At 35.1% G+C, this 13,977-nt stretch overlaps 1 protein-coding gene across 1 annotated transcript; it reads left to right on the top strand.

The window, feature by feature from the left end:
• The first annotated feature begins 1,007 nt into the window (after window positions 1-1,007).
• LOC102581360 (ubiquitin carboxyl-terminal hydrolase 8) lies at window positions 1,008-13,730 on the top strand. Its single transcript, XM_006361047.2, has 13 exons — window positions 1,008-1,288; window positions 2,315-2,560; window positions 3,150-3,291; window positions 4,861-4,920; window positions 4,996-5,091; window positions 6,079-6,414; window positions 6,854-6,994; window positions 7,120-7,290; window positions 8,727-8,984; window positions 9,181-9,329; window positions 11,204-11,752; window positions 12,399-12,672; window positions 13,275-13,730. Exons 1-13 carry the CDS (start codon window positions 1,200-1,202, stop codon window positions 13,389-13,391), a joined length of 2,628 nt encoding a protein of 875 aa, XP_006361109.1. The 5' UTR covers window positions 1,008-1,199; the 3' UTR covers window positions 13,392-13,730.
• The last annotated feature ends 247 nt before the right edge of the window (window positions 13,731-13,977 follow it).

Consider the following 13,977-nt stretch of genomic DNA (forward strand, 5'->3'; position numbering starts at 1 on the left):
TAAAATGTAGAAAAAAAAACAATTATTATCTGGATTAAGTTCTCTTAAATTCTTAGTTGAAAAACAGTATTTATAATTATAACTGAAAATACAGCCCAGAAAAAAACATTCTGTCTATACTATTAAAAGTGAACCTATTTAAGGCTAAAAAGACTAGTTTTTGATTGGAGGGTGTTTGACCTTTCAAGTCAAATGAAAATTGAATAAACTTTTTGTTAATTGTTAATTATAAATAAAAAGTACATCAAAAGGTACTCTAAAGCTGTTTAAAAGAAACAAAATATTATTTCCTCCGTCGCAATATAAAATATAATTTATTAAGTTATTTTTAATTATTAGATATTCTTTGAGAAATGACACTATTAAGAAGTAATAGTTTTATATATAAAGATAAATAAAATAGTTATTATTTGCTATTTTTGTCTTAAATTTTAAAACAAGAATTATTTTGGAATTTTTTTTATTGTTAAAATATACTTATTTTAGAGCAAATGAAATATTAAACTTTCACTAACAAAAAATCTTTTTGATTTGACATCATTTATTTATTTATTTTTTATGACAGGGGAAACCCGCAGCCACTACCCTTTTTGGGTGCGCACAAGGTAAAATCCCCGCTCCTATGCAATAGCTCGTAAATCACATAAGAGAGGTAATCCGCACTAGATAAGCCCGATGCGACGAACTCGATTTAGATTTTAGAAGTCACTTCAACTTATTTTTTCATGTATTGTCCATTATAAAAATATTAATAAAAAAATATGGGACAAACGAAAGAAGGAAAAAAGAAATAAATAAAAAAGACATATTATAGAATTAGCTGTATTAAGATAATATGTACAGTCAAGATCAATCTGATCTGTCTTTATAACTTTTGTTATTTTTTATTTTTTTCTTCTGTGAAATTATGAATTTAAGCAAATCTGTAGAAAATTATTTGATTAAGTGAAGTATTTAAGTGTAAAAAAATTTAAATATATAAGCATTAAATTATTTTCTGTATTTTTTCATAAATATTCTTTCCCCTGAATCCTCTTCACAGAAAAAAGCTCCAATTGTTTCTCTGCAAAATCCGCCATTCTCTCATTCCTATAAAATGCTGTACATTTTTTCTGCTGCAAATCTCTTCCGCCATTTCTGAAACTCCGAGTCTTTCTCTCTCTTACCTTCTTTCTCTCTCTAGAATTCCGTCTATACAAATGGATAACTCATCGGAGGATTCTTCTCAACAGCAACAGACCGAATCTTCTGTAAAAGATGACCAGCGAGTTTATTTCGTTCCTTACAGGTAAACCCACTTCCCCATTTTGTCTCTTTTCCTTGACCCATTCATCATGCAAGTGTTTATATAGCAAACACAAAAGGATTGGGAAAAAAATTTAATGATTATAATCAGGAATTGAATTCTCCGGGTTTGCTTTCATGAGTTGATTTTATGATGTGGGTTTGATCCAATTCAGCTGAATCCGAATCTGAATCAGAGATATATCTGCACCCATGAGATAACGAGAAAGTTGAAACTAGAGCTAGTTTTTTTATTTTTTACTCGTTGTTTAGATTGGTAGCTGTATTAGTTTTAGTACATTGGGATGTTTTAGGTTTTTAATCACTTGTTATCTGCTGGATCAAATCGTGTTGTGTTTTTTTTTTTTTAAGTTTCATTTGGATTGGTGATTGTATGAGCTTTGTACATTGAATTACTGTTGGTTTTTAATCAATGTTGTTGGTTTTTGCTCACCTCTTAGCCTTTGGATCAAATCGTATGTGTGTGTGTGAACTTTAGCATAAGAAAGTTATAGTCTTGGATTTTGGGTTTTGTTATATTTTTTTATGTTGTTAATAATTGAGAAGTAGTATGGGGAAGTGCTAATGAGATCTGAAAGTGTTGGTTATCTGTTTAATAGTGTAAACCTCAAAAGAAGTTGACAAATTGTTCCTTCTACATAAGATATAGGTTTATCATACCGTATGTTGTCTGTTGAAATGCTGTTTCTCTTTATTATAAAAAACTCTTATCAGTGGCGAGCTCTGTGGTTAGTAGGGGTAGAGGAAAGCGAGAAAGAAAAGAAGAAAATTGATGCTTGCGACTGGTTGTTAAGAAGAAAGAGAATGTTTTAGTTGGCAGGGTGGGGTTAAATAGCCTGGAGACAGTAGTTTCCAGAAGTTATTGTTTGCAGTATCTTTTCTAGGTAAGATTTTTTGGTCTCCGTGTGTTTCCATGGAGTGGATCAAAGTGTTACACACACATATATCACAAGCTCCACAGGCACATATACATTTACAGCACTACCTGAGAAAGTGTGTGTCATTATAGGTGGTGGAAGGAGGCACAGGATTCAGCACCATCAGATGGGAAGTCGGCTACCTTGTATGCAGTAGCACCAGCTCCATCTTATGGAGCAATGAAACTCATTAACAACATATTTAGCCCAGACATCGCATTTAACTTGAGGAGAGAGGAGGAAACCTTATCACAGAGTCAGGAGAATGGTGAAGTTGGGGTATCAGGCCGGGACTATGCATTAGTCCCCGGCGACATGTGGCTGCAGGCACTCAAATGGTTAGTATTTAGAATTCTGTTCTCTTTGTATTCCTTGAAATGTGTATGATGAAACATCTTCTTATTAAGATTTACACTAAAGTTTGTTGAACATTCTGAGAACCACTTGCAGTTAGTTTGTTGGTTTCTTCTGCTTTTGAGACCACTCACGTCTCACTTTTTCATTTCACATCAAAGAGGCCTCAAGCCTTTCGAGACTTCATTGTGGTTTCTTGTTGGATGACAATTCCGATTTGTAAATATATATTTGGTTAAATGCCTTGTTAGTGTATATGGAAGCTCAATGTATAAAGCATTTTATAATTTCTTTCTGAAACACCACCATTTGTTCTTTTAACTTTAAAATGCTTCTTTATTTCCTTCGTTTCTTTCTCTCTTTTTCTATTTGGGGTGAGGATAACTTATAACTGATTATTTCACTTTCCTTTTTGGTGTTTCTTCACATTTAAGAAACGGAATCTGTCTTTGGATCCCAGTAACTGGATATTTAGCACGTTAATAATTTCATGCATTTCGAACTATGTAAAAGTTGATCTCTTCATTTTAGAGTTCTGATTAGTTTGACTGGAATTGCTCCCTCATATTTCAGGCACAGTAACTCTAAAGTTGCTGCTAAGAATGGAAAAAGCTTTTCAGCTACAGATGAGGATATTGCGGATGTCTATCCTTTACAGCTGAGGCTTTCTGTTTCGCGGGAAACCAGTTCCTTAGGAGTCAGGATAAGCAAAAAGGTTAAAAATAACTTGTTCAATTTCTAATTCCATCTATCATTCCAATGAGATTTAAACTATCATAATATTAATAGAGTGCATAATCATATGATCTTTCGGTATAGCCCTTGCTTCCCCTCCCCACTCTCCTTGAGAAGCTGGCTTTCTTTTTCATCACTTTTGTTGTTACTGTTGAATGTTGATTGTTGAAATTTTCCGAAGGAACTAAGATGGCAATGCTCAATATATCAACTTTAAGAACAAGTGTTATGCATGAATCCATGTATTATCATCCTCACATGAAATACTAGGAAGGGCAATAGCTGCTAAAGTTCTTCCACTTCTGTTTTATAGTTAAATGTTAATCAATGCACACAATTTGTTGTGTTGAGTTTTGCAAATAGATGACAAGTACATTAGTTTGATAGGTATCTATTTCCTGATATAGTGGACTATAAATTTTGCATGGTAATTTTCGGTTTTGCATGCATTCGTAAAACAATGATATCAATCCTATTGCTATTTATATAGTTCACTTGAAGCATTTGATGCTTGTAATTCCCAATTCCAAAATTGCTCATCGGGAAATTATGACGACAACGAGAGTTCTAGAGAGTGAGCCTTTGTGAGAATGATATAAGGACACTTTTCCATCATTGTGTTGTCTTTCTAGCTAAGTAAATTACTCTAGAGTTAAATTGTATAGACAGGAACTAACAATGTAAAACGGTGCAACATTCAGCAATATGTGCTAATATATCCTTTTGTATGTCTGTAGCTATGACATGAAATTGGTACACTGATACAAACACCCCCACCCTTTCCCACTTCTGTAGCAGAAGAAACTATGTAGTTTGTAATCAATCAGTTTCAAGATAACATAGTAGACTCAGTTACAGGTTTATCCTCTTAATTTAAAACTAACAAGTAATCTCACATCTTAAGTATTAGTAGAATCATTTATACCACCTAAATAGCTTGGACGAACTATATACCATAACTCAAGGATGCCTTGATATTCCACCTTTATCTATATTAACAAATTCTCTTTCTTGATCACTAAAGGCTAAGAGGAAACCTTGGTTTGAATAAACTAGGCTAGTTGATACAGCTGAGATTGTGTATTGAAACTACATTGAAGTGTGACGATGTAAAATAGCTAGAGAATTTCATATTTTATTAACTAATAGGAAATAATTAGAGAAAAGGGTCACATGTGAAGCTAGACCAAAGGAATTTGTGTATCCGTGATCTTTCCATGCTACTTCGTATTTATCATTCACCCAAATTTTGATGCTAATTTGAGTTTTTTTTTCTCTTAACATGTTAGTGTCAACTTGTCCTTTTATTGCCTCAGCTTGTGTTCATAAAAATGTTTTTTCCAAAAGTACCTCATTTTACTAAGTAATTGGAATAACTTGTTTACATTTTGTAAAGTGTTGCATATCAGACGTTTGCATTTTTTTCTTTGGACGATATTTCTTGTTTTATCTTGCAATATATCTTCACCTATGCTTTGGAGTTCAGTTGTACTGCTTTATATCCTTTAGAGTCTAGTTTTAACATTTTGTTTTCTCACATTTGATTCAGGACAATACAGTTGAATGCTTTAGAAGAGCCTACAGAATTTTTAGTGTGGATACAGAACCCGTAAGTTCTGATATTTTTGTTAATCAATTGCAAGGGTCTGTTTGAGAAGATTAATGGCATTTTGGTTCTCTGCAGTCAAGGATTTGGGATTTATCTGGGCAGACGGCGTTGTTTTTTTCAAATGAAAATAATAATATGATCAAGGACTCTCAGAAGCAGTCAGAGCAAGATGTATGTAGTTCCAACTCTGTCATAATCATGACTACCAATTAAATGTCCACCAATGCTTCTGCAGCATTTGCCATTATTTTTCTGTTTTTCATTAGAAAATAATTTGTTAAACTTTTTTCTGGTTGTTTTCTAATAAAGTTCTTTTAGCAGATTCTTCTATTTCTTTAACTAGTGTTTGCTTCATAGAACGGGTTACAGTGACTAAGTTGATTAATATGCTCACTTAAAACTCCATCTAGGATTGAAGTGACGAAAGGAGTTTTCTCCAGCATACTGGGAGATCATTTGGTTTTCTACGTTAGTGTTTGCTTTTTCTTGGGCATGGATCAATGCTTAGCCCATTAAATCAGTTTTATGCGAATCTCCTTTGTACTCTTTCGTGTAAGGATGCCTAACCGCCACACCGAACATCCGTTAGGGGTTATACTGGAGTTATTCATCCAATAGAAGTAGATGTGCTCTTTCATTGCAGTTTGAATCATGTACCCTTTAAGAAGATTTAGCTCTTCTATTTTACTGTGGGACAAGAGAAGCACACAAAATGAGACTGTTTATTTAACAATCTGCTTTACAACCAGTTGGTTTGGCAAACTAATGAGTGAATTAGTTTATTCTACTTTTAGCTGGATATATGATTACAAAAATATGGAATATTTGGTAGTTGTTTCTTCCATTTGTGGAAGTTATTACCAGTTTGTTTCATCATCATTGATTAGTTTTGTGTTTCCTTTGATTGTGTACCTGTGAAACAAATGAGAAAGATGCCAAAGTTTTTACTGTTTTATTTTCTTTTTTTTCCTTGTATGTTACCCATTACCTAAGCTTTCGTAGTTATCCATTATCATTCAAGTCATTAGTTGGTTATTGGTCATCTTACAGTCTTATTAGTGACTCTAGAATTATGTGTTTAATGGTTCGTACGGTCAATAAGCAAGGAATGATTTGGACAGACTTCTTATTTTGTCCTCTTAATTTTTTGCTTTGCAGCTGCTCTTGGAGTTGCAGGTTTATGGGTTATCAGATTCTGTTAAAAATAAAGCAAAAAAGGATGAGATGTCAGTGCCATACCTTAATGGTTCTTCCCTTCTGTTGAATGGTTCTGGCGGTGGTATAACCTCTAATCTCACTAGGAGCAGTTCCTCATCCTTTTCTGGAGGTTCATGTGAAGCTGGTACCTTGGGTTTGACTGGATTGCAAAATCTAGGGAACACCTGTTTCATGAACAGTGCTCTCCAGTGCCTTGCACACACGCCAAAGCTCGTTGATTACTTTCTCGGGGACTACAAGAGAGAGATAAATCATGACAACCCATTGGGAATGAAAGTAAGCAATGTTTTTTGAGTCTTTCAAGATCATTGCAGGTTACTTAGATGTTTTCTTCAGTTCTCTCTGAATAATTCAATGTTAACATCCCTTAACTCTTTATGTTTGGTTGGAGAAGTCAAAAGAGAAATTGAATCAATTACTCCAAGGTGAAGAATTCATTATTTTCCTCCAACTGTGTTTGGTTATCTTTGAGAAAAGTAGAAAAAAAAGAAACATATCCATTCCATTCCATTCAATTTCGTAGATGTTAAGAAATTTTGGCTTGAAGGATATTCAATCTCTCCACTTTTTGTTATTACCAAACACGGGAAAATAAACTTACCTCTTTTACTTTTCCTCCTCCTTTCCACCTCAATTTTCCCCAACTAAATATTGTGTTCTATTCTGTCTCCTTACACATTGTTTTGCCTAAGTTTCTCTCTTTCAATTGTTTCAGGGAGAAATTGCCTCTGGTTTTGGTGACCTTCTGAAGAAATTATGGGCTCCTGGAGCTAGTCCTGTGGCACCTAGAACATTCAAAGTAAAGCTCTCACATTTTGCTCCTCAATTCAGTGGCTTCAATCAGCATGATTCTCAGGTCCAATTTCAGTCCTTCCTGTTGGATTTAGTTTCCAAGTTCAAGTCATTTATTCATGCTCGCTTTTCATGCCCTCTCATTTTGTGGGCATCTTTTGACATCTAATTCTCCTTATGTATCTGCAGGAGGTCTTAGCTTTTCTATTGGATGGACTCCACGAAGATTTGAACCGCGTCAAGGATAAACCTTATGTTGAAGCTAAGGATGGAGATGATCGTCCAGATGAAGAAATCGCTGATGAATACTGGAACTATCATCTGGCTCGTAATGATTCCATCATAGTGGACGTATGCCAAGTGAGTAGCTGACTGTGGTTTCTCATATCTCACTAGAAGTAGGAAACATTTTATCTCACTAGCATCCAAAATTATCTTGTCTCTCACTGCCAAAAGTTGGAAATCGTTGATTTCATTTCAACATTTACTTGAAAAGCAAGAAAAGTGAAGTGGTATAATGTTTTACTATATCCGGAACTATACTGAATGATATTCCAACTGTTTGGGAAAGTTTAACCAGTATTCCTAAAGCTTCCTTCAAATGCCTTAAATATTTTGTCTAGATTCTTTGCGTTATTTATCTTCTACAAAAGAAATTGACACAATTTATCTTGAGATTCAAACATATTATACTTTTAGGGGTCGTTTGGTGTGAGGAATAGAAATAAATAGTGATGGGATAAGAAAATAGTGATGGATAAAGTTTTTGTATCTTGTTTGGGATAACTTATCCCACCATTTATATCATAGTGATGGGATACATTATCCCATATACATGGTGGGATAAGTTATCCCGGGATAGCTAACCCCAGGACAAGGACAACTAATCCTGGGATAACTTGTTCCCAACCAAACGACCCCTTAGTGAATTCTTATACTATTTGTTAATGCAAAAAATTGGGTCAGATCTTCTTAAAAGGAAAATTTTCTATAATGTAATCCTGAACAAAGATGATTTTTTTTTTTGAGAAAACAAAGAGATGAATTTTGGATTCAAGTTTATATCAAAACAAATTAGTTTTATATGTGTTGCTTCCTTCTGTCTAAATGGTCTCTGCATTTTCCTTTAAATGTCTTTGTGAGTATTCTTTTACAAGTTCAATTATATGAAAACTTGAACCTACCTTATCCGGAAAACCCATGAAAATTTGAACCTTATGAAGAGAGCTGACATTTATGCAGTCTATAGGCATTATGTGTTTGGAAGGTATTGGTCTATTTATTCATTATGTGGTCTAGGTTGGCTTATAATCTCTAGACTCATCTTAGACCAATCAGCTGTGAGATAAAGCTTTGCACTTCTAAGATAATTTCCAACTACAACACATTGAGGACAGCTTGTCGTCTTCTTATTATTTAGGTTTTTTTTTTTTTTTTGTGTATAATAAAGTTGACTCTAGCACCCAAGGGTGTGGTCTAGACGTCTAGTGGTCAATAAAGTGAGTTGCAACTTGCCAACCATGAGGTATCATGTTTAAATCCCGGCAGAGGCAAAAACACAAGGTGATTTCTTGGATAGTGTTACCCGGTACCTGTGTTGGTGGCAGGTAGTAGGTACCTCGTGGCATTAGTCGAGGTGCTCGCATGCTAGCCTGGAGTTGATGTTTTCCAGCAGGTCATGATTTGCCTATTACCCTTGGGAGCATTTAGACGTCTACTTAATCTGAATCTTTTTCCTGTGCATTTATACAATTTTCATGTAGTCTTATTTCTCGGAGCTTATTCAATTGTTGCAGGGTCAATATCGCTCCACATTGGTCTGTCCTGTTTGCAAGAAGGTCTCCATCACGTTTGATCCATTCATGTATTTGTCACTGCCTCTGCCATCTACATCTATGAGATCGATGACTCTCACAGTTATAAAAAGTGGCAGTGATCTTCAGATATCTACATTTACAATCACTGTTCCCAAGGATGGAAAGCTTGAAGATCTAATTCGTGCTTTGAGCACTGCATGCTCTTTGGAGTCTGATGAGACCCTTTTGGTGGCTGAGGTTAGTGCACAGTTTCCAGTAAGAAGAGAAATGGTCTCTATGTATTTCAAGTTGTTGCTTGGTTCCTGTTGTCTAAATAAAACTTATTTCCAGCTCTTATATACGGTTTGTCTGATAGTCAAGTAGTTTCCTTTTTTCCCCCGTATTTCCAAAATAAAATTCTATTTCTAGCTCTTACACCATTTACTGGTCACAGATATACAACAACCGCATTATACGTTATCTTGAGGAGCCAGCCGATTCATTGTCTTTAATAAGAGATGGTGACCGACTTGTTGCTTATCGGTTGCACAAGGGTACTGAAGGAGCCCCCTTGGTTATGTTTACACATCAACAGATTGATGAGTATGTCCTGACTTTACTCATAATTTGTGCATTTATCTTTTTTCCTTTGAAGTTCATCAAACATTTAATAGTCATTTTACGGACGTGTCATACATGCACAGCTATGTTTCATAAGTTGGAAAAAAAGGCTCTCCGACCTTGGTGGCAGGGTTTGGTTGTGGGTGTACTTTATGATTTCAATTGCTTAAAAGAATTGACAAAATGTTTTCTGCAGAAGATATATGTTGTTACTAGTAATGTAGTATAAAGATTTACGTGTCAACATTGTTCTCACAACCAATCCTTTGAAGAAGGGCAAATATGGAAACTATGAGGTTAAAGAATTACTTACCAAAATATCAAATTTACCTTAATTTTAGAGCAAGTGATGTATGATTCATTGTATTTCTAAATGTTCAGTTTTAAGTTAATGAGATTACAACTAGTCTTTTGTTAGAAAGGAACATTCACTTTAGACCGTCTTCTGTGAGAAAAAAATAGAAGTAGAAAGCACTATGCCACTATCTAAAGATCATAATGAAGCTTATTTTGTTTCTGGTGGTTGCCCCTCTCAGCTGCTAGGAATTCATCTTTGCTCAAATTTTGACTACTCTATCTACTTATCAAGAATTGAAATAAAAAAGATTCACTGAACAGTCTAACAAACAACTTTATCATAACTTCGGAAAGCATTGAAAGTGTTGGTATGATCTATCTTATTGGGATCACTACACTTGTGCTTATAAGCTTCACTAAGGAGTGTAGGTAAAATAGCTTCTTTTGATTCAATATTCAAATTTTCTATAATATCATACAAACAATTTCAACTGTTTCAGTTAGTCTCAATATTGATGTTCCTATGGCCAAGAACTACAATATTGTTGTTCAAATATCCTTTTACTTTTAGCCAACTCATGAAATTAAGATATTTCTTTTTTTGGTGATGAAGAACTCCTTCTAGGGCCACCCTTGGGACCAACCACAACCCTTGAACTTGGGGGTAATGGTCCCCTCTTCCTACCATTCTCACTTAAATACCAAGCTTAGTTCGTATAGAACAGGGTTCAAACTTGTGACATAAGCCACAAGTCTCTCAATCTTTACCACTTGAACTAAGGCCTGGGGTGTTAAGATTAGGATATTTATGAAGTGCCTTTTCCAAAAAAGTTTTCTCAATCTATTAGTTTACTATGGAGAGTGGGTGATTGATCATGGTAACTTGAACTCAAGATGGTTGAAAGAGTAGGTTGTTAATTGCCATATATACTTGTACAGTAACACACACAGTGTGGTCCCACAAGTGGGGTCTTGGGAGGGTGGGTGTACGCAGAGCTTTTGGGAGGGTGGGGTGTACGCAGACCTTACCCCTTCCTTTATGGGGTAGAGAGAATGTTTTTGATAGTTGCCATATACTTTTTTGACATGGAAAAAAAAAACATTTGGTATTGAACATTCTCTCTACCCCATAAACAAAAGTTCCCATATACTTGCATCTTGTATAAAGTAAAAGTGAGGTGGATATCTAGTAGTATTGAACATTCTGAGTCTCAACTCGCCTCACCTTAATGCTTTACAAATCATTGCTGTACATGGTTTCTTGGAGCAACATGTAGTTGAAATGATGTGTGTTATCCTTCTAGATTATGTGTACAATCATGAAGATGCAAAAAGGAAACTATTGCTTTTTTAATGCATCTTAACTACTAGAGTTGTTCATGCTGTGGAATTTCCTGCTTCTTTTTTTTGCTATTTTAATTTTTGATCTGTTAAGCTGGAAAGATCTCGTAGCATTCCACGACTCATTAAATAAGATGGCTGAGATTTCCTTTGAAAAAAAAATCTTTTCCTTGCTTCCTTTTCCCATTCTAGCAATCTAATAAAGACTGCATGTGCAGGCATTATATATACGGGAAGCTGACTTCAAATTGGAAGGCATTTGGTATTCCACTTGCCGCACATGGTAGAGTTCTTAAAGGATCTGATGTCTGTAGTCTTTATCTGCAGTTACTTGTACCATTCTTAGTCCAAAATAGAGCCCAGACGGATGAGCATAACTTTGATAGAAGTTCTACTGAAGTATGTACAGAAACGGAACCTGATGACAAAAGAGTAAATGGGTTTCCAGTGAGCATTGCTGAGGAAAATGCTGCCAAACATTTAGATATGGAATTTCATTTTTATCTGTCAGATGATAAGGCAATCGCTAAAGGCGCTGAGATTGTAATGAATGAGCCATTACAGTCCACAGATATCCCTGGACGGTTAAATGTACTTGTAAATTGGTCACCTAAAATGGTTGAAAAATACAATACAAGCCTTTTCAGCTCACTGCCAGAAGTTTTCAAATCTGGTTTTTTTGGCAAAAGACCTCAAGATTCTGTCTCACTGTATAAATGTCTTGAGGCATTTCTGAAGGAAGAGCCTCTAGGGCCAGAAGATATGTGGTAAGTATGCAGCTCCTTCACTTCTGTGATTTTACGCCATCTGTACACAAGTTTTATATTGATAAATTATAACATATGAATGTCCAGAGATTTCTTGAAATGGTTCTCTTTTTGCTTCTTTTTTGGTTTGTGCTAACAATCATAAATCTTCAACATTTGTACTTACATAACTGTATTCTCCCTATGATACAAAATTTTATTTCAATTAGGTCAATACTCTTCACCTCACCTTGATTGCTTATGGTGCATAACTGTTCTTATTAGCCTCAACCAAATTGGACCTTGACTTTGTAACATGGCATGAGCAGTATCCTTCAAACCTCTAGTTCAGTTATGTTAAAGAAATGACGACATAGGCTGATGCCGTCAAGTAACACCTCTATTGACTTTCTGCACATTGTGCTTCAAGTGTAGCTCTTTGTTTCTTGTATATTGAAATCAACTATATACAGTTTTTAGATAATGACATTCAGTTATTTACCAGGGCCACATCTGGCAATGACAGTCATATTCATCGGGTGAAAAGACTTCTTTCATGCAAAAATTCTAATATTCTATTTTATCATCTAATCATTTTTTTGTGTCATTCACTTTGGAAGTATGAATATGATCTGCCTAACGTTTTCTGTTTCGTATCCAACATTAGGTTCTGCCCTGGATGTAAGGAGCATCGCCAAGCCACTAAGAAGTTGGATCTTTGGAGACTGCCGGAAATTCTGGTCATCCACCTGAAGAGGTTCTCATACAGCCGGTTTATAAAGAACAAGTTGGAGACATACGTTGACTTCCCCACTCATGATCTCGATTTATCCTCATATATGGCCTACAAGGATGGAAAATCTTCCTATCGGTATATGCTTTATGCAATTAGCAACCATTATGGAAGCATGGGAGGGGGTCACTATACTGCATTTGTTCATGTAAGTAGTGCTGCTACTTTGAATACCTTGCTTCTTTTGCTTTCTTGTGATTCTGTTCTAATGTAAAATAGGAATTTTTAAACCTGATAAAATTGGAATACTAATGATCAGTATAGATGTATGCAAAAATTTGTACTTCTGGATGAAAGGGAAGTTAGTTTTGGATTTGTGTGATATGCTGGACTTGTTAGACTCCCTGAATATGTAATGTAAAACAAGTCCTTTCTTTTGTATTTGCTGCAGCATTATCTTTGTACTATTTCTTAATAAAACTTTTAACTCGCAATATATTAAAATAAACTTCAGCTTATCCAAAAAAAACAAAAAAACTAGCACTTGGGGAGAGGGGTGGGTGGGGGGCCAGGGTCAGTGTACCTCTCTCCTAGGGCAAATTTAGAAATATCATGTTTCGTAGGTGTGTTCAGTTTATGTATTTGCATGTGTCTCCATTGTATATTGAACTTTAAACTTTAGTCATGCATCTTCATTCTGTTGTTAACTTGTTATCATCTGCATCATGAAGAATATGCAAGAAAGAACCTTTCCAGTTTTGCCAATTTAATTCAAATATTCTAACCTTTGTTTTTTTCTTAATAATGTAGCAAGGTGCTGATCGGTGGTATGACTTCGATGACAGCCATGTGTCTCCCATCAGCAAGGACAAGATCAAAACCTCAGCAGCGTATGTCCTGTTTTATAGACGAGTTGAAGAGACCTAACGTTAGATTATAGTTACTAAACATCAAGGCTTGATTTATCTTTTCGCAAAGCCTTACAGGAATGGGTTTGGTTTCAACATTCTTTGACCTTTGGCATCATCCAGTTTAGTTGTAGTTTTGGGTCAAAAAGAATCTAGTGAAGTGGTAACAATGGTTATGTAGCAGTGTAGCAAAGAGAGAAAGAAATTTAAGTTTATATTTCCATAGCCGTTTTAAATGGAAGATACTTTTCCTTAATTATCACAACAGATGAAAAAGTAGTTTGGAACAGATTGTTTATGCACAGGGGAGGAAGCAAAGAAAGGTAAGGTCTTTTATGACATGAAGTTAATTGAATTATGTCATTTTTGCAATTTTGGTGATAATTTTCATTGTGCATTATACTTTGATTCTAGCTTCCATTTTCACCTTTAATATAGGCACATCACTATAGAGTTTCTCAGCAAACTGAGGCTGAGTCTGCGAGTGAAACCCCAAAACGGGCTTGTTTGTATATGATCATTTTAGTCATAAGAGATATCAGGTTTGAGCTCTAACGAGGGAGGGAGTACCATTACATGTATATATACCAATATATATATATATA

Source organism: Solanum tuberosum, unplaced genomic scaffold (assembly GCF_000226075.1).
Source record: "Solanum tuberosum cultivar DM 1-3 516 R44 unplaced genomic scaffold, SolTub_3.0 scf00345, whole genome shotgun sequence".
Classification (NCBI taxonomy): Eukaryota; Viridiplantae; Streptophyta; class Magnoliopsida; order Solanales; family Solanaceae; genus Solanum; species Solanum tuberosum.

Excerpts from the sequence above, each read along its gene's own strand:
- LOC102581360 (XM_006361047.2), top strand. The coding sequence starts at position 1,200 with ATGGATAACTCATCGGAGGATTCTTCTCAACAGCAACAGACCGAATCT. Across the intron at positions 9,330-11,203 it reads ACACATCAACAGATTGATGA|GCATTATATATACGGGAAGC; the intron begins GTATGTCCTGAC and ends CTGCATGTGCAG. Across the intron at positions 12,673-13,274 it reads ACTATACTGCATTTGTTCAT|CAAGGTGCTGATCGGTGGTA; the intron begins GTAAGTAGTGCT and ends TTAATAATGTAG.